Below are 24,244 nucleotides of genomic sequence, written 5' to 3'. Positions count from 1 at the left end.
TCAAAAGATCATAGAATCACCAGGTTGGAAGAGACCCACTGGATCATCGAGTCCAACCGTTCCCATCAATCACTAACCCATGTCCCTCAGCACCTCGTCCACCCGGCCCTTAAACCCCTCCAGGGAAGGGGACTCAACCCCCTCCCTGGGCAGCCTCGGACACTGCCCAATCACCTTTTCTGGGAAATATTTCATCCCGATGTCCAGCCTGAGCCTCCCCTGGTGGAGCTTGAGGCCATTCCCTCTCGGCCTGTCCCCTGTCCCGTGGGAGAAGAGCCCAGCTCCCTCCTCTCCACAACCTCCTCTCAGGGAGTTGCAGAGAGCAATGAGGTCTCCCCTCAGCCTCCTCTTCTCCAGGCTGAACCCCCCCAGCTCTCTCAGCCGCTCCTCTTCTTCTCCAGCCCCCTCACCAGCTTTGTTGCTCTTCTCAGGAGGGGAATTGTGGCTGCTGCTCCTCTTCATCCCATTTTTAAGGTTTCGAAGGTGTTTCCAGGGGTAGGATGGTGCTGACAGAGTGAGCCCGTGGGAGGTTAAGGGGTGTCTTCCTTTGCCTGCGCCTGGATGGGCAGGAGAGACCATCCCAGACCAGGCTGAGAGAGTTGGGGTTGTTGAGGCTGGAGAAGAGAAGGCTGCGGGGAGACCTTAGAGCAGCTTCCAGGACTGAAAGGGGCTCCAGAAAAGCTGGGGAGGGGCTCTGGATCAGGGAGGGCAGGGACAGGAGGGTTTGGAGCTGCAAGAGGGGAGGTGGAGATGAGATCTTGGGGAGAAATATTTTCCTAAGAGGGTGGGGAGGCTCTGGCCCAGGTTGCCCAGAGCAAACCCAACTCTCTAACAGTCGTTTTGGAGTTTTCGGAAGCGAGCGACACGACGCCGTGCTCTCCATCAATGTGTGCAGCGCGGCAGGAGCAGGCACAGAACAACTTTCCCGTTTCCATGCATGTATATAAATTTTCCCAGCTATCTTATGCCTGTTCTATTACATTCCAAGGTCTAATTTTAACGTTATTATGAAACTTTGCAACGCTCAAAACTCTTGCTAATTCGGAGCTGGCTCCAGCTCCACCTGACCTTGCATTGGAGATAGGAAGAAAACTCTAAATATATTTGATTACAGAAGAAGAGATGTCTGTTCAGCATAGAGCACGCTGAACACAAGATGCTGTCATCTCCAGAGAATGAGCAGTGTCTGGAAAAATGTGATTTTAAAGAAAACAGGCTCTCAGAGGGCAATTCTGTCTAACTTTCAAAGAAGAAGTGAAACTTAACTCTAGCTTAAATCAAAATATTCTACTTTTTTGCACTGGTCGCTACTTCTTGTATCAATATGGCTCTGTATCTGAGCTGGGATTCAAGAACGGAGTGAGAACTAGCCCCAGTCATCAAAAAAGGGAGGTATATCCTCAGAGATCCTATTCAGGGCTGGATTCAACAGCAGGTGATTGATGATAGAGGGAAGAGCCCAGCAGGCTCTGCTGGGAAAACTACAACTCCCATGATGCACCGGGCCGGAAGTGGTTGGGCCCTAGGACAGGAAGGGGCGGGGCGAAGCGGGAGGCTCAGCCAATGGGGAGGCGCGAGGCGGCCGTTGGGGGGTTTGAATCGCGGAGGCGGCCGCGAGCGGCACTGCCGATACCGAGCGAGCTACGCGAACACTGAGCTCGGTGCGTGTGGGAGGTTTGAGGGAGATTCGGCCCCTCTGGGGGGATTGGGGGGAGATTTGAGGGAGATCCGGCCCCTCTGGGGTGACTTGGGGGGGATTTGAGGGAGATTCGGACTCTCTGGGGTGATTTGGGGGAGATTTGAGGGAGATTCGGTCTCTCTGGGGTGATTTGGGGGGGATTTGAGGGAGATTCGGCCCCTCTGGGGGGATTGGGGGGAGATTTGAGGGAGATCCGGCCCCTCTGGGGTGGTTTGGGGGGGATTTGAGGGAGATTCGGACTCTCTGGGGTGATTTGGGGGAGATTTGAGGGAGATTCGGCCCCTCTGGGGTGGTTTGGGGGGGATTTGAGGGAGATTCGGCCCCTCTGGGGTGGTTTGGGGGGGATTTGAGGGAGATTCGGCCCCTCTGGGGTGATTTGGGGGGGATTTGAGGGAGATTCGGCCCCTCTGGGGTGATTTGGGGGGGATTTGAGGGAGGTTCGGCCCCTCTGGGGTGATTTGGGGGGGATTTGAGGGAGGTTCGGCCCCTCTGGGGTGATTTGGGGGGGATTTGAGGGAGGTTCGGCCCCTCTGGGGTGATTTGGGGGGGATTTGAGGGAGGTTCGGCCCCTCTGGGGTGATTTGGGGGGGATTTGAGGGAGGTTCGGTCCCTCTGGGGTGATTTGGGGGGGATTTGAGGGAGGTTCGGTCCCTCTGGGGTGATTTGGGGGGGATTTGAGGGAGATTCGGCCCCTCTGGCGTGATTGGGGGGAGATATGAGGGAGATTCGGCCCCTCTGGGGTGGTTTGGGGGGGATTTGAGGGAGGTTCGGTCCCTCTGGGGTGATTTGGGGGAGATTTGAGGGAGATTCGGCCCCTCTGGGGTGGTTTGGGGGGGATTTGAGGGAGATTCGGCCCCTCTGGGTTGATTTGGGGGAGGTTTTCCCCCTGTAGGGGGGGATTTAGGGGAGGTTTGCCCCCTCGGGGTAGGGGTGGGGGGATTTGGGGGAGATTCACCCTCTGCAGCGGGTGATTTGGGGGAGATTCGGTCCCCTCTGGGGTGACTTGTGTGAGGTTCAGCAGAGCCGGGTGCTGGCTCCTGCACTTGGGCCACAACAACCCTGTGCAGCTCCAGGCCTGAGGGGTAGTGGCTGGAAAGCTGCCTGGCAGAGAAGGACTCAGGACCTCAGGGTGCTGGGTGACGGTAGCTCAGCGTGAGCCAGCAGTGGCCCAGGTGGCCAAGAAGGCAACAACAGCTTGGAGGTTGTCATAGTGTGGCCAGCAGGAGTGGGACAGGGATCTTCCCCCTGTGCTCAGCGCTGGTGAGGCCGCACCTTGAATCCTGGGTTCGGTTTGGGCCCCTCACTCCAAGAAGGACGTTGAGGGGCTGGAGCGTGTCCAGAGAAGGGAATGAAGCTGTGGAAGGGGCTGGAGAACAGGGTTAGGAGAGGTGGCTGAGGGACCTGAGGTTGTTTATCCTGGAGAAGAGGAGGCTGAGGGGAGATCTCATCGCTCTCTGCAGCTCCTGGAAAGGAGGTTGTGGTGAGATGGGTGCTGGGCCCTTCTCCCAAGTGACAAGGGATACGATGAGAAGAAATGGCCTCAAGTTGCACCAGGGGTGGTTTAGAAAGGATATTGGGAATAATTTCTTTACCAAAAATTGTGGTGAAGCACTGGTGAGGCTGCCTAGGGCAGTGGTGGAGTCCCCATCCCTGGAGGGGTTCAAAAAAGGTGTAGACATGATGGTTTAGCAGGCACGGTGGGGTTGTGTTGATGGTTGGACTTATAATCGTTGAGATCTTTTCCAAACTTAATGATTCTATGGTTGCCATTGATGGGATAGTGTGGCTGTGGCTCCACAGAAAGTGGAGTTCAGGACAAAAGGTCTGCCAGGTTCTGGGTCACTGCCGCACGTAATGCATCAATTCTTTATTGTTTTTTGTTGTTCTCGCAGAATTCAAAGGAGAGGCTGCCATGTCGCAGGACTACAGCGATGAGTGGGAGCTCAGCAAGGAGAACGTGCAGCCGCTGCGGCAGGGCCGTGTCATGGCTGCTTTGCAGGAGGCACTGGCGCAGCAGGAGACCTCCACCCACACCGCTCTTCAGCTCAAAAGACAGTGAGCAGTGTTTGACATCTTCTTTCTCCTTCTCTTCCTGCCTCCTTATCCATTTGTCTATGTCCTATTTGACTGTACTGATCTCACAGGCGTTCAAGAACGCATAAAACACCAGAGTTTAGCAACTGATGTCTGTGCTACTGTCATGCTGCAGGTATTTAGGACAACATGCTCTGGGTGGCATAGATGGTTTAGATTTGTGATGGAGCATTTAAACAGCAAACTCTAGGGAGGTTTGGTTGTGTTCTTAAATGAGTTTGCTAAGAAAAATACATGAAGGGAACCGGAGAGCATCCAGAGGAGGCCGCCAGGCTGGTGAAGAGTTTAGAGGAGAAGCCTGATGAGGAGAGGCTGAAGCCACTTGGTCTGTTCAGCCTGGAGGAGACTGAGGGGAGACCTCGTTGTGATCTACAGCTTCCTCACCAGGGGAGGAGGGGGAGCAGGTGCTGAGCTCTTCTCTCGGGACCTGAGAGAATGGCAGGAAGATGCACCAGGGGAAGGTTCGGTTGGACATCAGGAGAAGGCTCTTCCCCCAGAGGGTGGTGGAGCCCTGGAACAGCTCCCAGGGAAGCTTTTGCAATGCCAAGCCTGACAATGTTCCCCAAGTGTTTGGCCAACAGCCTCAGGCCCACGGTGTGAATGTTGGGGTGTCCTGTGCAGGGCCAGGAGCTGGACTCGGTGATCCTCGTGGGTCCCTTCTAAGCTGGGACATTCTATGATTCTAAGATCACAAGGAGGAGAGCTTTTTTTTGTCTTTCCCACAATAATCTGTTGAAGCAGAGTGTTTTTTAGGAGATAAATAATTAATGCAGGCGCAACCAATCTGTGTGTTTCTTCTCTGGACTGCAAAGACACCTGAGTGAGCAAAGGCAGCATGGATAATAATTTATTTTTTTTTAGGGAGTTTGAATCAGAAATCCGATTTTACTCTGGAGATGACCCGCTGGACGTCTGGGACCGGTAGGTTTCCTTTTATTTTAGAGGAAAGAATACAAAAGTCAGATATCCTTGTAAAAGCTTGGAGAAAAATGTTCTAAATTAATAAGGAACTAATTAAAAGATAATTTTTATAGGTTTTTCAACATATGTTGTGTTTTGTTATGTTCCTTAGGTTTTGTTTCTAAGTCTCCTTATGTTGTACAGAAAGAGAAGTTTTGTACCTTGTTCAGAACCACCTTCCTAGGAATTTATTCCCTCCCTAGGTATGTCAGGTGGACAGAGCAGAGCTTCCCCCAGGGTGGCAAGGAGAGCAATCTCGCAGCGATACTGGAAAGGGCGGTGAAAGCCCTCAACAATCAGCAGCGATACTACAAAGACCCCCGCTACCTTAACCTCTGGCTCAAGTTTGTGAGTTTTCTGACTGTGTCTTCGTACTTGTCATCTTGTTTGCACACGGTTAAGCTGATTTTTCTGGCAACAGTCAAAGCATCTGCTGTACAGCTGTGCAGTGCTGGGACTGTCCCTCTGCAAGCCTATCATGATTTCCATTTCTCATTATAAACAGGATCTTTTTAGCATTGTTCAGTTTAGACAGCTTCAAACTTGATAACTTTTGCTTTGTGAAAGCTAGTTTGAACGAGTAGGGCTTGATTACTTAAGGACAAAAAGTGATTTAAAGACATATTTTAGTCTGTCCTACTGTTTATTTTAACTTCTAACTGTCTTTTATCCACATTCTATGTTTAAGCAAACATAGGCTGCGTATGTTCTGGTCCCACTCTCTCTCCTTGCTATAGTTCTTGTTGCTGTCATCTTAAAGCTGCTTTTCTCAAGATTTTGCTTTCTGAGCTGATTTAATAGTTCTGAAAACAAGAAGAAACACGTTGTATCTAAAAGTGAAATGACTCTTCTTGGGAATACTAGTGTTTGATAGGGAATTAGTGTTTGGTGGGAGTGGTTGGACTTGATGATCTGGTGGCATCTCTTCCAACCTGGTTATTCTGTGATTCTAAGGTGATGTTGTTCTATCATTGAATTATCACGGATAATAAGAAATGACTGACTTCGAATGTGTAGGCTAGAATTAAGGGGCTGGTAGTAATATTGACAAATGCCATCAGAGGTTTTTCTCATTATTATTCTTCTCCTATTGAATTCCTCTTTTTTATCTTGTACGCTGTGACGTGATACAACTTTATGTCCTGGTCTGTGGCTGCTCCTTTAAGACTCATGTTGAAATCGACGGGGTTTTGCAAGAGGCATCAAAATGCAGGCATCAACTTGGAATCCTTTCTAGTCCTCTGTGATTACTGAATGCTTTGGTTCTTCCAGGGCAACTTCTGTAACGAGCCTTTGGATCTGTACAGTTACCTCCATAGCAAGGAAATCGGCACAACGCTGGCCATGCTCTACATCACGTGGGCCGAAGTACTCGAGGCGAGAGGAAACTTTAAGAAAGCAGATATAATATTCCAGGAAGGCCTTCAGCGCAAGGCTGAGCCTTTGGACAAGCTCCAGTCCTTTCACAGGTAGACTTTGAGCTCAATGGAAGAGTTGGGCTAGTCTTTTGTGCTTCAGGGGTTACCTGGTACAATCGAGTTTATGCTGCCTTCTCCAATATCTTCCTTAGGCAGTTTCAGACCCGTGTTTCTCGGCAGACACTGCTGGGGCTTGAAGACCCCCCTGATGAACAAGAATCAGACCTTCTAGAACCTGCAGAGCCTCAGAGAAGCACATTGGCAGAGCTAAAAGTCAGGGGAAAGAAAGCGATAGCCCCAGTTAATCGTGTCGGAGATGCGCTTAAAAGTAAGTTCAGTTGCTGAAACCACAGGTTATTAGTGAAAGAGTTAAATCTTTTTGTTGTGGAGTTTGTACTTGAGCATGGTAAAAGTTGAATCTTTTTGCTCGCAGACACAAACTCAACCAGAAACTTCCAGACTGTAACATCTCAGCAGCTTCCAAATAAACAGAGTTTTGCAGTGTTTGATGAAAATTCAGCTTCTGGATCTGAGGTTCCCGTGCTTATATCACAGCCGTGGATGGGACTTCCAGCTGCAAGGTCTGAGGAGAATGAACTAAAAGCAGGACCTTGGAACTCTGGCAGGGTAAGGAATCTCAAAATAGACTGGCAAAAGAGAGGAAGGTGCGTATAAGTTGATGATTTCTTCTGATCCCTGAGACAAAGGTCGTATTCTCTTTCCCTTGCCTGCTGTTTGTGTCTATTTGTAACTATGGGTCATCCCAAAGAGTCTGGGGCTGTGTAACCTATGCAAGTTTAGCAAGCTGGTCTTGCTAGAATAAAGTTTAACTCTAGGGTTCTTAAATCAGGTAGTTGGATTCTAGAGTTGGAGCAATCTTGGCTGAAAGATAAGGGCTACTGCACTTTTCCAAAACAAAGAGGAGCAACTAGAATACCCAGCTTGACCAGCATTCTCTGTCAATAACAGAAACTGGGTACTGATGAGGGCTGTGATGAGTAGTGTATCTTGCTTTTTGAGGTGCTCCTGCTCATTCCATAATTTCTTATGCATCAGAATGGAATTAATCTTGTTTAATTAATCGTTGAGAAGTCTATCAGGTTTAATTTTCGTAACTAACAAAAACCACAAATGAGCCGAACACTGGGAAAAGGGAAATTCAGAGTAGAGAGGAATATGGAGTCTAAAAAGGAACCTTCAAGCTGTTAACGTTGCCTTTTCCTCCCCAGCGTCCTCGCGGCAGTGCCAGTTCTAGCACAGAAGGGTCCTTCCCGCAACCCAGTTTCACCCCCTATGTGGAAGAGTCAGCTCAGCGACAAATCATGTGAGTCTGTGGTTTGCGTTTGGAATTATCAAAGCTACTTTGTATAATTCAGATGCGTTTTGCCAAGTGGCCAAGCCTCTAGATCTACAAGAATGAAATCTGTCAACCTGGAAGCTCCTGGCATGCACAAGGATGTGGGAAGTATTTGACTGTTGCTGCTCATTATGTGGGAGCCTGATTCATATTTATATATAGAATAATAATATGTTAAAGCCTTAAAGCCAATCTAGTTCCTTGCTTAACCTGAAATGCCAGGCTAGATCTACTCCAAGGCTACAGTCAGGTTGTGAAATTAGCTGTTTCTTTTCTGTGTTGCAGTGAAGTACACACGATCAAGTAATAACTGTGTTTTTTCAGGACACCCTGCAAAATCGATCCCAGCGTAAACTGCATTTTAAGCGTTCGCAAACCTAAGAAGGAGGAGGATCTGCTGCAGCGAGTGCAGAATTGTCAGCAGGATGCTCAAGAAAAGAAAGAGATGGTGATGTACTGCAAGGATAAAGTTTATGCTGGAGTCGAAGAATTCTCATTGGAAGAGATCCGAGCTGAAATCTACAGAAAGAAAGCAAAGAAGAAAGCTGAAGGTATGCTTCAAAATGAGACTTTAAGGTGGAATCATAACGTTATCCTCACTTCTTATCAGCGTACAGCTCTGTTATTGCAGCTGCTCTTATTTCCCTGCTGGGTTAGTTATTTAACTGCTCTGAGGTGTAGAGAAAGTAACACATCTGATGGCTTTACCTGTAAACTGTGAAAAGGGGGAAGACAACCAAGGTGTTTAGCCTCTTAAAAATAATACAACCTTTAGCCATAGACCACATGTGCAATGTGTTGTGCCTTAAAAGCCTTTCTTCTTTAGAGGAGATGCAGGCCATAGCACGGCAAAAGGAAGAAATACAAAGGCAAATTGAGGAACTGGAGAAGAAATTGAAGAAGAAAGATGAGAAGCAGCCACAGCCCCGTGAAGAGGTATTGTCTTTATTCAACTGTTATTTTACAAGTAGCTGCTATGTTAAGTAAAAGCAGCAAAGGAGGAACAATATCTGATAGGTTTCTCTTTGGCTAACGCTTCTAAAGCTCTTTTCTGAAAGGATTGTATGCGAACATCACCTGCGTGTACTCAGGGATTTCTTCTCTTCTCCCCACTCTGCAATCCATGCCTTTTCACTGTAGGAGTGTAAATCAAAGATTTCAAGTCTTGTGTTACTTCATAGAAAGGTTTGCATTGGAAAAGACCTCAAATCCCATCCAGTTCCACCCCATGCCATGAGCAGGGACACCTCCCACTGGATCAGGGGCTCCAAGCCCCATCCAACCTGGCGTTGAACACCTTGTTGCATGGCTTGTGATTCCATCACTGTACAACCAAAATATGGTTTTGTTTCTACAGTCAGAGATACCAGAAGCTTCACCACCTTTGGGACTGCAAGAAGTTACTTCTGCCAGTGTAACAGAAGTCGGAGAGAAACAGCCTCGGTTGCACAGGTAACAGGATTTTCTTTGCCAGCAATGAGAAAAACTGTGGGGATAATCAGTTGTGAGTCGTGTGGATCACTCATTGCAGCCAGTTTCTGCTGGCAGAGGGAATGTACACCCAGGCATCACCCCATGATCTGTCATCTGTCTTTACACAGCTCTGATTATTTACTGAGGGATCTGAACTCCTTACAAGTAGCCTGTGTCAGCCTGGCTTTCCTTTCCTACAATATTTCCTATGTTTTGTGAAGCTGGGTTAAATATAACAAACGTTCATTTCTTTCCCAGCGAATTCCAGGGCTCTGAGGATACTGAGCTGCATAAACCATCCTGTTCTGAGGGTAAGTACTTAAATTTTTCACCATTAAGGATGAAATAGTGTTAAAGGGAAGTCTTTTATATGAACAGCAAGACTGCAACAAACTAAAAGCAGAAGTCTAGGTGCATGAGAAGAATGAAAATAAGAAGGTTTGAGTGTTGAGTGTGTTTAATCACAATCAGCAAAAGACTGAGCATCTGTGGACTGAGAACTGTTGTGGTTTGAAAAGGGCAATGAGGCTGGGGAACGAGTCTTGAGAGACAACGTGAGGGACCTGGGGCTGTTTAGTTTGGAGAAAAGGGGGCTGAAGGGAGACTGTCTAAAACTGGCTGAAAGGAGGTTATGGTGTGGGTCTCTTCCAAGTAACAAGCAATATGATGAGAGGAAATGGCCTCAAGTTGCACCAGCGCAGGTTCTGATTAGACATCACGAAAAACTTCTTCACGGAAAGTGTTCTCAGGCCCTGGCAGAGGCTGCCCAGGGCGATGGTGGAGTCCCCATCCCTGGAGGGGTTTAAAAGCCGCGCAGATGAGGTGCTTGGGGATCTGGTTCAGTAGTGGACAGGGATGGTTGGACTCTATCTCAAAGATCTTTTTCAAATAAATGAATTCTGTGACTCTAAAGCAGAAGACCTATTTTCTTTTAGTAGCTCCAGAGCTTTCTTCACACTTTCATATATGTAGCCTTACTAAGATCTCTAGAAGAGCTTTATGCAAACATTGATTGATAGAATCTGAAGTCCTGCTCTTTCCTGAGAGGATTTGGTAGAGGAATACAATCAGAAATTGCATATTCAGTTGTTGGGAAGGGTGTGTGCTGGGTGAATTGACTGTTGATGTGAACTGACTGTTGTTGCTCTTGGCAGAGATTATCCAGTCTCGTGATGCCGACCCAGCTACACAACACGGAAACGTGTTTGTAGACTCTAAAGATGAACAGAAGGAACAGAAGGATGAGATCAGCCTTGGGAAAGAAGGTATGAATTGTGAGAAGAGAAAGCCAGCTGACAAAATGTGGTGGTAAAAGTTTGGCTCACTAACATGACAAAACCAAGCTTTTTTTTTTTTTTTTTTTTTGTAAAATGCCAGTTTTGTAACTTCCTGCTAGAACTGGCATTTTTAAGGCTGTGTAATAAATGTTAAGTAGCACTGGTTATGCTGTTGTTGAAAACCTGTTGCTGTAACACTGTTTTTTTTTCTGTACAGATGTCCATCTCCTTCCCGCACCAGATCCTGTTATGGCTTTCTCCATATTTGATGAATCCTCTGCTCTGGCAAACCAGAATACAAGGTAGCACTGTTTGTTCAAGACCTTTCAAAGGGAGGGAAAACTTGAAGTTTTGAACCACTTTCTTTAGCAGCTGAAAAGCAGTAACTGCTTCTTGTGTTGTTTGGTTTTGTTTGTATTTGTATTTTTTGTTTTATTTAATAACTCTACTTGGAAAGTCCACGATGAGGAAATATTTCCCTGGTGTTCCTCCTCAATCGAGAACAGGTCCAGAGGAGGCCACAAAGATGATCTTGAGGGCTGGAGCACCTCTGCTATGAGACCAGGCTGAGAGAGTTGGGGTTGTTCAGCCTGGAAAAGAGAAGGCTCCAGGGAGATCTTGGCACAGCCTCCCAGGACTGAAAAGGGCTCCAGGAAAGCTGGGGAGGGGCTTTTTACCAGGGTCTGGAGTGACAGGACGAGGAGGAATGGCTTTAAATTGGAAGGGGGGAGATTTAGAGTAGGCATTAAGAAGAAGCTCTTCACTGTGAGGGTGGGGAGGCCCTGGCCCAGGTTGCCCAGAGCTGTGGTGGCTGCCCCATCCCTGGAGGTGTTGAAGGCCAGGTTGGATGGGGCTTGGAGCCCCTGATCCAGTGGCAAAGGGTGGAACTGGATGGGTTTTCAGGTCCCTTCCAACCCAAACCATTTGATGATTATATATATGTGTATATATATATATATATATATATACTATATATAAACTATACTTTAAGGTGCTGTATAAACTTTCATCATTCTGGAGAGCTGCATCCGCTGCAGTTTAGTGGGAAATCTGTAGTAGAAAGTGGTAGATTGAAATTGTCAGTAGGCTTAAACCATTGAGAGGCATCTCTGTTGAATATTAGAAGCTACTCTAATAGATATTTAATTGGATGTAACTTTATCTTAGTTGTTCTGCAGGTCACACACAGAAAAATGCCTGGCGTCCCCTTGATGTTCGTAAACCTTCAGATTCTCTAACTGCGAAGGAAAACATGCCACCGGAAACCTGTGTAAGGAGCAGTTTATCCCATAGCAGATCTCCTGCTAAGGACAAACCAACATAAGATGTCCTGCGGTTGAACAGAGTGAGGCTCCTGGACTGACCAGATGGGAGATAAGCAAGGATTCTGTCAGATATGGCACTACTTGAATCAGGGGATGTTCAGATTACACTGGAAACTTTGTGGTTTTATTAGGCTTTCGGGTGGCCGATAGAGAGATGACAGTAAGGAATCTGCCAGATCTTAGGCAACTGATTTGTTCTGAGGGGTTATGAGAGGCAGCTGAGGGACCTGGGGCTGTTTAGTCTGGAGAAAAAGGGGGCTGAGGGGAGGCCTCACTGCCTACAACTCCCTGAAAGGTTGTGGTGAGGTGGGTGCTGGGCTTTTCTCCGAAGTGACAGGGGACAGGACAAGAGGAAATGGCCTCAAGTTGGGCCAGGGCAGGTTCAGATTGGATATTGGGAAACATTCCTTCACAGAAAGAGTTCTCAGGCCCTGGCAGAAGCTGCCCAGGGCGTTGGTGGAGTCCCCAGCCCTGGAGGGGTTTAAAGACAGGCAGATGAAGTGCTCAGGGATCTGGTTCAGTAGTGGACAGGGATGATTGGACTCAATCTTGGAGGTGTTTTCCAACCAAATGGTTCAATGATTCTATGGTTCTGTGTCTGAAATGCCCAGCGTTTTACTAAACACTTGAATGTTGTGCTTATAACTGACCTGAAATGCCCTTCTTAGGTGGTGGGTACCAAGTAGCCTTTGGCAGCCCTGCCAAACAGTGGTTTTCCTCACTGTAGGGTGCGGAGAAACATGCAACGGTATTAGTTAATGTTTGATTGCCCTACTTGAATGAGCATGGCAAGTAGAGAATGTGAAGATTGTCAGATTCATGTTGGAGGGTGGTGAGGTGGAAGAAAGGAGAGAAAGAGAATTGTTCAGCTTTTAAATTAATCAAAACAAAAAACTTCCAAAATCTGCCAGCCTTTCACTGTCTCTTCCTTCTTGTTCCAGGATGAGCTGAATGGAATTGAACCTTTGGCTGAAGATGCGATTGTGACCGGCTCCTATAAGAACAAAACCCTCTGCGCCAACCCAGAAGACACGTGTGACTTCGTCCGGGCGGCCCACCTGGCCTCGACGCCCTTTCATGGCGTGGTAGCTCAGAGAGTCCCAGCTCCTGGTTTCTCCCAGGATGTCCTGAAGGGACACTGTCCAGAAGCCAAGTGTGCGCCGCTGACTCAGGAGGTCCTGGTTTGCGAGGGAGCGTACGGTGAAGCGCTTTGTATAAACAAACTGAGGTAACTAACAACACAACATCTTAAGTTTTTTTTCCTGTGTCTTCAGTTGATTGTGGGTTTACTATTCTGTTCCTGAAGAACTGATTTTTCTGAAGAGATCAGAATATATAGACTAGGTAGATTCTGAGCTTGAGAAATGGCTATTTTGCCCTGAGCAGATTTAAGAGATAATATCAAGCCCACTTGGTTTTTCAGCATCATTGCTGTGGGGCAAAACCATGCTTTTTCTACCAAATAACTTGCACAGAAATTCATAAACACATTTTGCCTTTGTAACTAGAGACTAAAAGTAGAATCATTGGTTCCTCCCTGGATTAGGGTTTGGATTTCTGCTCTGGAGGAGAAAAGCTGGAGAGGGGGTGGGGGGAACCTACCAAACAACCTCCTGTTTCTTATCAGTGTAAAGAAAAACAACATCTGTCATATGGTGTTTTCTTAATTTAGAACAGTTTGATTTGTTAGCTGTTAGGATGTAAACATGAATGCCACGCTGAAGGTGTTTACTTGATAAGTTGCCTGGGAATCCATGTGGGTTATTAGGAAGAGCAAGTGTTATTTCCCACCCAGCCATCAGCTGCTTTAGAAGAACAGTGGGTCTGAATGCTGGTGGCTGAGTAACAAACAATCAGTTTCTTTCCTGTTGCAGCTTTAATTTAATGGAAGAGAAGATAAAATTCATCTGTAGGCTAAAATTCTGAGTAGAATCATAGAATCACCAGGTTGGAAGAGACCCACCGGATCATCGAGTCCAACCATTCCCGTCAATCACTAACCCATGTCCCTCAGCACCTCGTCCACCCGGCCCTTAAACCCCTCCAGGGAAGGGGACTCAACCCCCTCCCTGGGCAGCCTCTGCCACAGACAAATCACTCTTTCTGTGAAATATTTTTTCCTGCTGTCCAGCCTGACCCTCCCCTGGTGGAGCTTGAGGCCATTCCCTCTCGTCCTGTCCCCTGTCCCTTGGGAGAAGAGGCCAGCACCCTCCTCTCCACAACCTCCTCTCAGGGAGTTGCAGAGAGCAATGAGGTCTCCCCTCAGCCTCCTCTTCTCCAGGCTGAACCCCCCCAGCTCTCTCAGCCGCTCCTCTTCTTCTCCAGCCCCTTCCCCAGCTCCGTTCTCTTCTCTGCACTCGCTCCAGAGCCTCAACATCCTTCTTGTGGTGAGGGGCAGTCATTTAAGCTAAAATGATGCTCTGGCATACTTATGGGGTTTCTACTAAGGATGGGAAAGGACTTTAAGTTACAGCAGTCTGGGAGCACACAGTATCCCTTCACAGTCACTAGGCTGGCGTTCTCTAGGCACTGTATCCTCTGACCTTCTGAATAACTGATGACTTTATTTACAGCCCCATCATGGAAGCAAGCCGGGAAGATACTCGCTCGTCAGGTTCTTCTGTCTCCTCAGGGTCTTCCCTTTCTTCTGTTATACAAATCTCCGCCATTAAAGACCTGCCTGTCCCTGAGAAACTGGAGCTGGCTCAGAGCTTGCCTGCTGAAATGGTTGCTGATTCTGGAGGTGGCAGTGAAAACACTACTGGTTAGTACTCCAGAGTCTCACTCAACAAATAACTCGCTGCTGTCACCAAACTATGATGCTTTTCCTGTCCTTCCTATATTCTGCTCTGCTTCCCTTGTATCTCCCATAACTGTGATTCAAGACTAAATTTGTCTCCCCTGCCAGCAGCAGTAGCAAGGTCTGCAGTCCAGCACGCTTGTCAGCACCCAAAAGATGTAAATATTAAGGTGATGGAGAGGTTATTTAAGATATTTAAGCAGGGGAGGCATAGGAGTAATGAGATCAGCTTCTGAAATGAGAAATGTGGACTGGATGGTAGTGAGAACTTCTCAGAAAGCTTTGGTTTGTCTTGACTTTTTTGTTCTCTCTGCAATCACACTGTGTGTTCTCCTGGTGGGCTGATAAATGCTGCACTGAAACAGGTGAATTTGAAATCTAATGAAAGTTGCATCCCTTTGGTTTAAAACTTGCACTCTTTATTGTTAACTGTTGTGCTGCTTCACAGCATGTTTCCTATCAAAGGAAAACAATTCTGGTACTTAAATACTTAATTTCATTTCTTTTTCCCTAGGCAAAGCCCTTTGTTCCTCTCTGTTATAAATCTTCATAATATGGTTAGAACAGGAATGGTCATAAGAAGCCTTTGAAGCCTGGCCTATGGAATTAGGCTTGTGTTTTGTGGTGGTCATCAAGGTTCTTAACCTGCTTTAACTCCTTTGATGTCTGTTTATGATAATTTAATTAGAACTGATCACTCTGGACGCAGATTTTAAAAAGAGGTATGAGTTTGCAAAATGCGTTTGAGTTGTGCTGTGGTTGAGCAGCCATCCCCGATCTGCTTCAGAGCTTGGTCTCTTGCAAAGCATGCACATTTTACACAAAACTACAGTAAAATCACTGAGACCTCATGATGGGAGAGTACGTGAGGGAGTTTCATGTGAGTGTTCCATTCACAGAGCAAGGAACTATTGGAAAGAGATTATGTCACTGAAAAGTGATAAATCAGGATGCAGATAGAAAAATTGAATATCCAGGTTACATTTTCCTGACAGATATAATCAAGTCAAAGGCTCAACCCTTCATTTCAGCTCATCTGTTCCTATTCTCGTCCTAGGTGATGATGGAACTCGGGTCTTGTGGAGCGCTGAAGAGCGTAAAAAGCTTTTGGATCCTGTGCCAGAATCACTGACTGCTTCTCCCGACTTCCATTTGGAGGCCGGCACTCTGCCTCTCATGGAGTTGGAGAAGGACGTTGAGCTGGGTAGGGATGCCAAACGCTCTGCGGCACAAGGGATTTGTTTGTTCTCATTGGTTTGAAACGGGCTTTGGATTCGCTTTCGCCAGTTTGACGTGGGGTAGATGGGGAATAACTTGAACCACTTGTGCCTGCTCATGAGTGTAAACCTTCCTAACAGGGAACGAGACTTACTGCATCAAGTGGGAATATTGGACCAACGAAGAATACAAGATGCTTTTTGCTATTCTGGCCAACTTTCCCCTGTTGGATGCGAAAGGATTTGCAATAAAGGTAACGCATATGATGGTGGTTGTACAAATGTGAAATGGTAGAGTCTCCTCGGCCAATGTAAAGTAAAATATAGTGGTGGCAAGTGGAGTTCAATCTAGTTGGAGGCAGATTACAAGTGGTGTCCCCAGGGCTTGGTGTTGGGTCCAGATCTGTTAAATATCTTTATCGATGGTCTGGATGAAGGGGTTGAGTGCACTCTTAGTCAGTTCCTGGATGACACTAAGCTGCAGAGGGATCCGGATGAGCTGGATCCATGAGCTCAGGCTCTGCAGAGGGATCGGGACAGGCTGGATCCAGGGGCCCAGGCTCTGCAGAGGGATCTGGACAGGCTGGATCCATGGGCTAATGTCTCTTTCTGTTTATGCAGATTGAAAGTTTCTGACTGGAAAATGTCTTCTTTGGAAAAGTGGATAGGAAAAAAAAGATGAGAAGAATATGAAGATGAGCAATTCTTGCTTTATTCCAAAAATAAATCTCCTTCTGTACCTTCCTGTAGGTGTATTCTCAGCCTGTGCCGTGGGATTTTTATATCACGCAACAGTTACAGGAGCGTTTGAACGCAGACTTCGACCAGAGCTTCAGTGAGAATTGCAGCTGTTACCTGTTTGAGGATGGTTGCGCTGTTCTGCACAGGGATGTAAATCGCTTCACGCTTGTGGTCAGTACAGGGAAACAAACTATGATTGTAGAAAACAAACTCTTAGCAAGTTTTGTTTTTCATTATGATCATTGCCGAGGCTGGCTTCACATGTCTAATCCTGCAATCTAGATCTTCAGGGTTTTATTTTACATAAATTAGGTTTGTCTATTGTATCCCTACAGCTGGCATCTCGATCGTAGATGATTGGCTTCTTGATCACAAACCTGAACCAATTTTTCACATTTTCTGTGTTCGTGAGTGATTAAACAACCTGAGCCAGGAACCATGTGTTATTCCACAACACGATTTGCATCTAAAATCTTGTTTAACTCAACATCTTTAAATGAGTTCCAGCCTTCAGTTCAATTTCTTTCTCCTGATCTTTTGCCCACTGAGGAGATCTACGAAGATAGCAGAGGTGCTCGAGCCCTTGGACCGTGAGGCCAGGCTGAGGGAGTTGGGGTGGTTCAACCTGGAGAAGAAGATTCTCTGAGGAAACCTTAGAGCAGCTTCCAGTACGGAAAGGGGCTCCAGGAAAGCTGGGGAAGGACTTTTTACAAGGACTGGTAGTGACAGGATGAGGGAGAATGGCTTTAAATTGGGAAGGAGAAGATTTATAGATGAGACATTAGGAAGAAATTCTTCATTAGGAAGAAATGAAAGTACAGAAGCCTTGGCCCAGGTTGCCCAGGGTGGCTGCCCCATCCCTGGAGGGGTTCCAGGCCAGGTTGGATGGGGCTTGGAGCCCCTGATCCAGTGGGAGGTGTCCCTGCCCGTGGCAGGGGTGGGACTGGATGGGCTTTGAGGTCCCTTCCAACCCAAACTTTTCTATAATTCTGAATAATAATGTTTCTGAAGAGCTTGTGTATCTTTTAATTCTGGCTGGGCTGATCACGAGCATGACCTGGTAGTACTGAATTTAGGGTAAAACTATTATCTCTGTACACATGAGTAAGGAGAAAAGGTGAGCTATGAATATTTCACTTAATCTAAGGTAGAATGGCATATAGATACATGTTTATTCCCAATTTTCAGGATATAATTCATGGCTGCACGTCCATCATGGAGGAAGTTATCCTACTGGTTGTTTATAATCTTCTGGGTGTGGTAGAGAGGCTCCACAAAGCAGAGGTTGTCCATGGAGATCTGCGTCCAGAGGTGTTCTTCTTGGGAGACAGGTTTGTAGCGGAAGATGGTGAAGCCTTGGCCCAGGTTGCCCAGAGCAGGGGTGGCTGCTCCATCCCTGGAGGGGTTCCAGGCCAGGTTGGATGGGGCTTGGAGCCCCTGATCCAGTGGGAGGTGTCCCTGCCCAGGGCAGGGGTGGGACTGGATGGGCTTTGAGGTCCCTTCCAAGATCGCCAGCTGGTTCTCCATCCAGGGACAACCCTTCCAGCAGTAGTTCTGGCGCTGACCATCAGAGGGGAGCATTGCCTCACCTTTGCTACGCTGCAAATTTACATTTATAAACACAAAAGCTTGTTGGCTTGTCTTATACTCCATTTGCTTCCTCTTCTCAGCATCTGTGACAATTTTGCTTGTAACGAGGTGACAAGAGCTCTGAAGATCGTGGATTTCTCTCACAGTCTGGATTTGAGGCTGCAGTCTCAAGGAATTCTGCCCAGCAGCTTTCCAACATCTCAGACCCCTCATGGACAGCAGCTTCTGACCAAGAGCTCCCTCCCTTATCAGGTGAGTGGATGTTTAGCAGGACACCTTAGTTTGTGTTTCCTTCTATGTTCTTACAGGACATTCTGCAAACTGTGGAATCTCCAGTCAAGAAATACTGACTAAAGGGTTTTTATCTGATTAAGTCTGTGGTGTTAAGTGAAGGGACCAGCAGTGCTCCTGAGCACCTGTCACTGCTGCATTTACTCAGGAACCTACAAGAAGACTGGAATTATACTTTCTGAAGCTTCCTTGCTCAGCAGGCCTGGAAGGTTCTAATGTGAAGAGTAATTCGGTCTGAGATGTGTAAAGGCACCAGCAGCAGGGGCTTGCGGACGTTGATGGAAGTTGAACTTTCTGATGTTTGTTGTGATTGCAGGTAGACCTGGTTGGCATTGCAGATATCATCCACCTGATGCTGTTTGGGGAACATGTCCAGGTCTATCAAGAGAACTCCATCTGGAAAATCAACCACGATGTGTCCAAGTAAGTCCTTTTGCAGAGGAGGCTGCTGGGAAAGAACACTACTTTGTTGCGTAGTGGCTGTTGTGTGGGAGCCAACGCTAAGCTCACTATGAACCTAGCGGTCCAGTTGAGATGGTTTTGCTTTTTCTGTCCTTTTAGACCAGAGTGCAGGGAGGACATGGAGCTGGTGGAGCGAGGCCAGAGGAGGCCCCAGAGATGATCCGAGGGCTGGAGCACTTGTAAAATGCAACAACCGTGACCTCCTTATCTTAGGAATCCTTATCTTGGGTCCTTTTAAAAAAGGACCTTGTTATTTTTAAGTCTTAAGCAGACTTAAAGCAGAACTGGCTGGTAGAGCCGCTGATCTTACTACCAGTTCACCAAAGCACCACAGCCCCGGGGAAGTGCAAGGCAGAGCACAGGATGGTTCCTCTAGGGCCAATGGCACTTGGTTACTCCAAATCTCCTTAAAAGCTGATGGAATGAACGCAAAGCACCGAGTCAGTGTCTTAAAGACTTCTGGAGAGGCAGAATGTGAACTCTGAGCAAGGGTTTTTTCATCTGTGAGGTTGTTAGAAGGACGACAACCTGTTTTTCATGGAAGGGGGTTATATGTTGCCATTATTCAAGAATGGATTTGGAGATTTTTCACTTCCAGCTTTAGCTGTTCTATTTTCCCTGCGCTATTTTAAGGAAATTCATCTGTGCAGTTTGTCGGGTAGTTTATAGAAGCTCTGTTTGAATTTTTAGGGCTATTTTTGTCCCTCATGACTCCTTAGACGCCCTAACCAACACGGAACCACCTCCGCTATGCCTCTTGCTTACCTCAGTCCATGAAGGGAAGGGCCTCAAGGCTTGCGTGTTGCTATTATTGTCAGGTTCTGTGTGATCTCATTGTTGTAGAAAAGTGCCTTATATTGTAGCACAGGCCAGATTCCTTCTGCGGCTGCTGCTGCTCTGAGTCACTTCCAGAGAGCTGAGGCTGAGGACTTGTTCAAAAGCCGATGTAGCTCCTGGCTCGAGAGAGACGCGCTGCAGTAGTCAGCGGTGGTGCAGTCTCTGCCTTCAGTGCCAGGCTGAGGAGCAAAGGGTTAGCTCTGAGAGCGGTTTTCTGCGACTTTAATGAGTTGGTTAACTTTTTATTCACGTTGTGGGTAGATCGGTGAGAGAGGGGTTTGTTGCCATTGTGGAATTTTAGAATGGTTTGGAATGAAAGGGATCTTAAAGCCAGTCCAGTTCTACCCAATGCTGTGGGCAGGAACACCTCCCACTGGACCAGGGGGCTCAAAACCCTGTCATTCCAGGCCCTTGTAAAATATCCCTTGCCAGCTTTCCTGGAGCCCCTTGCAGCCCTGGAAGCTGCTCTAAGAGGTCTCTCTCCAGGCTGAACAACCCCAGCTCTCTCAGCTTGGCTTCACAGCAGAGGTGCCCTCGCGTCATCTTTGTGGCCTCCTCTGGACCTGTTCCAACAGTTCCACATCCTTCTTATGTTGGGGATTCCAGAACTGGAGACGGAACTCCAGGTGGGGTCTCAGAGTGGAGCAGAAGACCAGAATCCCCTCCCTCGCCCTGCTGGTCCCACTGGTTTTGCAGTCCAGGACACGATCGGCCTTCTGGGCTGTGAGTGCGTGTTGCTGGCTCATGTGGAGCTTCTCCTCCAGCTCCAAGTCCTTCTCAGGGCTGCTCCCAATCTCGTTGTCTCCTAGCCTGTATTGAAACCACAGATTGCCATCCCATCCTTCTGGGATGACAACCGCGTGAAATTATTACTTCAGACTTCATTTTCCCAGGGTGTCCAGTGCCAAATATAGATGGAAATCTTGACAGGCCTATTGCACGTGTCCTGTTTCACTGAAAGCTGCTCTCTTTGCTTTAGGACTCCTCACGGTGACTTCTGGAGTAAACTTTTTGGGCAACTTCTGAATGCGGGCGGTAAGTCCACGGTGCCTCTGCTGAGGGACCTGAGAGAGGAACTTGGTGCCATGTTTGACAGCGCTTTCCAAGAACGTCTCTGTGAATCCTTAGCTGCCCTCCTGCTTGACCTGCCTGTGATTCCCTAGAGGACAAATCCATTTTGTGTTATGGAAAGCAGTTTCTTGTTAGCTTTATTTATTGTTTTTCAAATGATTGTAGAAGTTTCTGCACTACCTGGGACTCACTAAGGAGCGGTAGCTGTGTGCTGATGTGAGATGAGCCGCCTCCACCTGCTGGGAACTGCTCTGTCTGAGCACTTTGCCAGAGAAAATCGCTTGTTGTAACTGGCCCTCCTGTTCTCCTGTAGCTCCTTAATGTGTTTGATACCCAGTTCACGCTGCTGTCTCAGAACCATCTCTGTCCTGCGTTTAGTTGGTCTTTTAATCAGTGTTTCATCAATAAAGTTGTATTTTTGAGAGCGACTGTTGTGTCAAACGTTACTGTCGGGTGGTTTCCAAAGGCTTGGTTTGCTACCCACGTTGTGATTCAATGATTCTGTAATTTATATCAGAATCATAGAATAACCAGGTTGGAAGAGACGCACCAGATCGAGTCCAACCATTCCTATCAAACACTAACCCATGTCCCTCAGCACCTCGTCCACCCGTGCCTTCAACCCCTCCAGGGAAGGGGACTCAACCCCCTCCCTGGGCAGCCTGTTCCAGTGCCCAATGACCCTTTCTGTGAAGAATTTTTTCCTAATGTTCAGCCTAAACCTCCCCTGGAGGAGCTTGAGGCCATTCCCTCTCGTCCTGTCCCCTGCCCCTTGGGAGAAGAGCCCAGCTCCCTCCTCTCCACAACCTCCTCTCAGGGAGTTGCAGAGAGCAATGAGGTCTCCCCTCAGCCTCCTCTTCTCCAGGCTGAACCCCCCCAGCTCTCTCAGCCGCTCCTCTTCTTCTCCAGCCCCTTCCCCAGCTCCGTTCTCTTCTCTGCACTCGCTCCAGAGCCTCAACATGCTTCTTGTGGGGAGGGGCCCAGCACTGACCCCAGGATTCGAGGAGTGCTCTCCCCAGGGCCGAGGCCAGAGGGAGAAGAACCTCCCTGGCCCTGCTGGTCACGCCGTTTCTGATCCAAGCCAAGATGCCCTTGGCTTTCTTGGCCACCTGGGCCCCTGCTGGCTCATGTTCAGTCGCTGTCAACCAACACCCCCAGGTCCCTCTCCTCCAGGCAGCTTTCTAGACAGCCTTCTCCTAGGCTGGAGCTGCTCAGGGTTGTTGTGCCCCAAGGGCAGGACCTGCCATTTGGCCTTGTTAAACCTCATGCCATTGGACTCTGCCCAGCGGTCCAGCCTGTTCAGATCCCTTTGGAGCCTCCCGACCCTCCAGCAGATCCAGCTTCCACCCAGCTTAGTGTCGTCCGCAAACTTGCTAAGGGTGCACTCGAAAAAAGTGAAAAGAATGAAAAGAAGCCCAAGGAATGTGATGGATCCCAGTTGCTTGGAGAACAAACCTTGAGCAGAGATACTAGTGGAGGCCTGAAAGCCCTCGCTGAGCTCCTCGCATATTAGTGGGATGAATTCATAGGATAGAACGGAGACCAACCTGTGTGGAAGAGACGCAGAGCTCCTTGGGAGGAGAGCCAGGAACAGGCAGCAGAGACGCGTCTGCTCTTTCTGTTGCTGCCAGTTCCTCTTTGTTACATTTGTTTGGTCCTTACAGTGAGGTCTGTAAAGCTGCTGCTAAATGCTGCTTGATTTACAGTATTGGCGAGCAGGGGAGCTCTCTGGGCTCTAGATCTGATCCTAGAGTTCTGCTTGGCCAGAGTCAAGGGAACAGGAGACAATGCCTGCCCCTGCTCCTTTCTTATCCCTAGGATAGTGCTGCAGTGGAATGTTCTCCAGAGGCTACAGGGAGGGTAAGGGGATGGAAGAACTATGATTTAACTCTTGCAGCAATGAAGAGCAGCCTGACGGACGCTCCGGATGGACGCTGCAAAGCAGCCCTGCAGGCAGGAACCCACCCAAACCCAGATACTTTCATCCCAGATCATGGAAAACATGGTCTGCTTGTCTGCTTCTGGGACTCTAGGGTTTGTTCTCTGAAGCAAGCTATTTGTAGGGACCCCCTTTTCCTCTGCTTTGGTATAAACCCTCCACTTTGATTCAGAAACGATAAAGGAGCTTGGTCAATCGTGTTGTCCACTCTGCATTAAGAGGGAAGAGTTCTGGACACAACAACTGAACTCATTGAGCCCCAACAAATGCTACAGATAAACCATCTCGGCTGATTAAACGTGTATGAGATGTACAGATACTGTGAGTGGGGGTGAGAGCCACAGCTCTGAGCCATGTTCTGCTCCCTGAGCTCTGGTGGCCCCACCTGGCTTGGAAGGAGCTCCTGCCGTGTTAGAGCTCATCAGGGTCACTGCCTGCAGCTGGGAAACAACAGGTGACCCCCGTTCCTTCTCATTAGGGGTTGTGGTGACCACAGCTCCTCAACCTTCCTGCTCCTCCTGGGCTCTGTGGTGCAAGCGAGAAGAGAAAGCAGATCTTGACAGCAAAGCACAGAAAAGTAAGTAGAAGAAGCTGCTGGAGCCATCAATAAGGATCAGAAGTCTAAAATATTAATACTTAGAAGTGATTTTAAAGTGTGTCTGCTGCAAGCTCTGAATCTCTAGTGCTTGCTAATGCTTTACAGCATCAGAGATGGTGTTGAGGGAATGTGTCGGTGAGGAGCTCTCATCCCCTGCTGCCCTAAAAAGGTACGGAACCTGACAACCCCTCAACCTGAGGGAACTGCTCAAAGCATTACCAGGGCCTGGAGCGACAGGATGAGGGGAATGGCTTTAAACTGGAAGGGGGAAGGTTTGGATCAGATGTTAAGAGGAAATTCTTCACGCTGAGGGTGGGGAGGTCCAGGTTGCCCAGAGCAGGGGTGGCTGCCCCATCCCTGGAGGGGTTCCAGGCCAGGCTGGATGGGGCTTGGAGCCCCTGATCCAGTGGGAGGTGTCCCTGCCCATGGCAGGGGTGGGACTGGAGGGGCTTTGAGGTCCCTTCCAACCCCAACTGTTCCATGATTCTCTGATTAATTAACCCTGCTTTGGTTCTACCAAGCCTACTCTCAATCACACGTAACTGGTTTTCAGTTCATGACGCTTGTCGTTGCTTTTGGAAGCAGACAAATGCCACCTCCTGCGTGCCCATCAGCAAATAATCCCAATCCTTCCTCTGCGCTGCTGCTGATTTCCCAACAAATAAATATTCCACCAATGCCTTGGGGCTAAAGCGCAGCTTCTGAGGGGCTGCTGTGCACCCGGGATGTCCCCCGCGATGCTTTGGGGCACAAACACTTGGGGTTCTTATTCTGAGCGAGTTCTTGCACCGTGACCTTGAGAACTGGGGGCTGAGTGTCTCGTTTAGCCCTGGGCGATGGGCACTGGTCCCATCAATGTGCGGTTGCTTAGAGCCCTCGGAAGGAAGGCTGGATGCCTGTAGCTGTTTCCTGCTCTTGGGTCTTATTGTTTCATGCTCCTTGCCCCTCTGCTTGCTTAATTTAGCAGAATACCATGTTTAGAAACTTAGGATTAGGGCTTCATTGCTGTTCATTCTTTATCTGATGGAATATTTTTAATGTTTAATCGAGTCTAGGAACATTGAGGTCACGGGGTGAGCCCAGGGAAGAGCCTGT

General features: G+C 48.0%; 1 protein-coding gene across 1 annotated transcript; it reads left to right on the top strand.

Annotated features, from left to right (window-relative positions):
• The first annotated feature begins 3,596 nt into the window (after positions 1-3,596).
• LOC138720620 (mitotic checkpoint serine/threonine-protein kinase BUB1 beta-like) lies at positions 3,597-20,998 on the top strand. The gene is made up of 23 exons (XM_069856967.1): positions 3,597-3,754; positions 4,655-4,714; positions 4,957-5,101; positions 6,026-6,222; positions 6,324-6,499; positions 6,605-6,798; positions 7,401-7,495; positions 7,853-8,079; positions 8,355-8,464; positions 8,886-8,980; positions 9,260-9,312; positions 10,156-10,266; positions 10,496-10,580; positions 11,446-11,548; positions 12,545-12,831; positions 14,177-14,367; positions 15,461-15,607; positions 15,762-15,874; positions 16,371-16,532; positions 17,550-17,692; positions 18,032-18,203; positions 18,559-18,665; positions 20,521-20,998. Exons 1-23 carry the CDS (start codon positions 3,612-3,614, stop codon positions 20,702-20,704), a joined length of 3,300 nt encoding a protein of 1,099 aa, XP_069713068.1. The 5' UTR covers positions 3,597-3,611; the 3' UTR covers positions 20,705-20,998.
• The last annotated feature ends 3,246 nt before the right edge of the window (positions 20,999-24,244 follow it).

The sequence above is a fragment of the Phaenicophaeus curvirostris genome, chromosome 5, assembly GCF_032191515.1.
Source record: "Phaenicophaeus curvirostris isolate KB17595 chromosome 5, BPBGC_Pcur_1.0, whole genome shotgun sequence".
NCBI lineage: Eukaryota > Metazoa > Chordata > Aves > Cuculiformes > Cuculidae > Phaenicophaeus > Phaenicophaeus curvirostris.
Note: the sequence above shows the minus strand (reverse complement) of the source record. Positions and strands in the feature narration are given on the sequence as shown.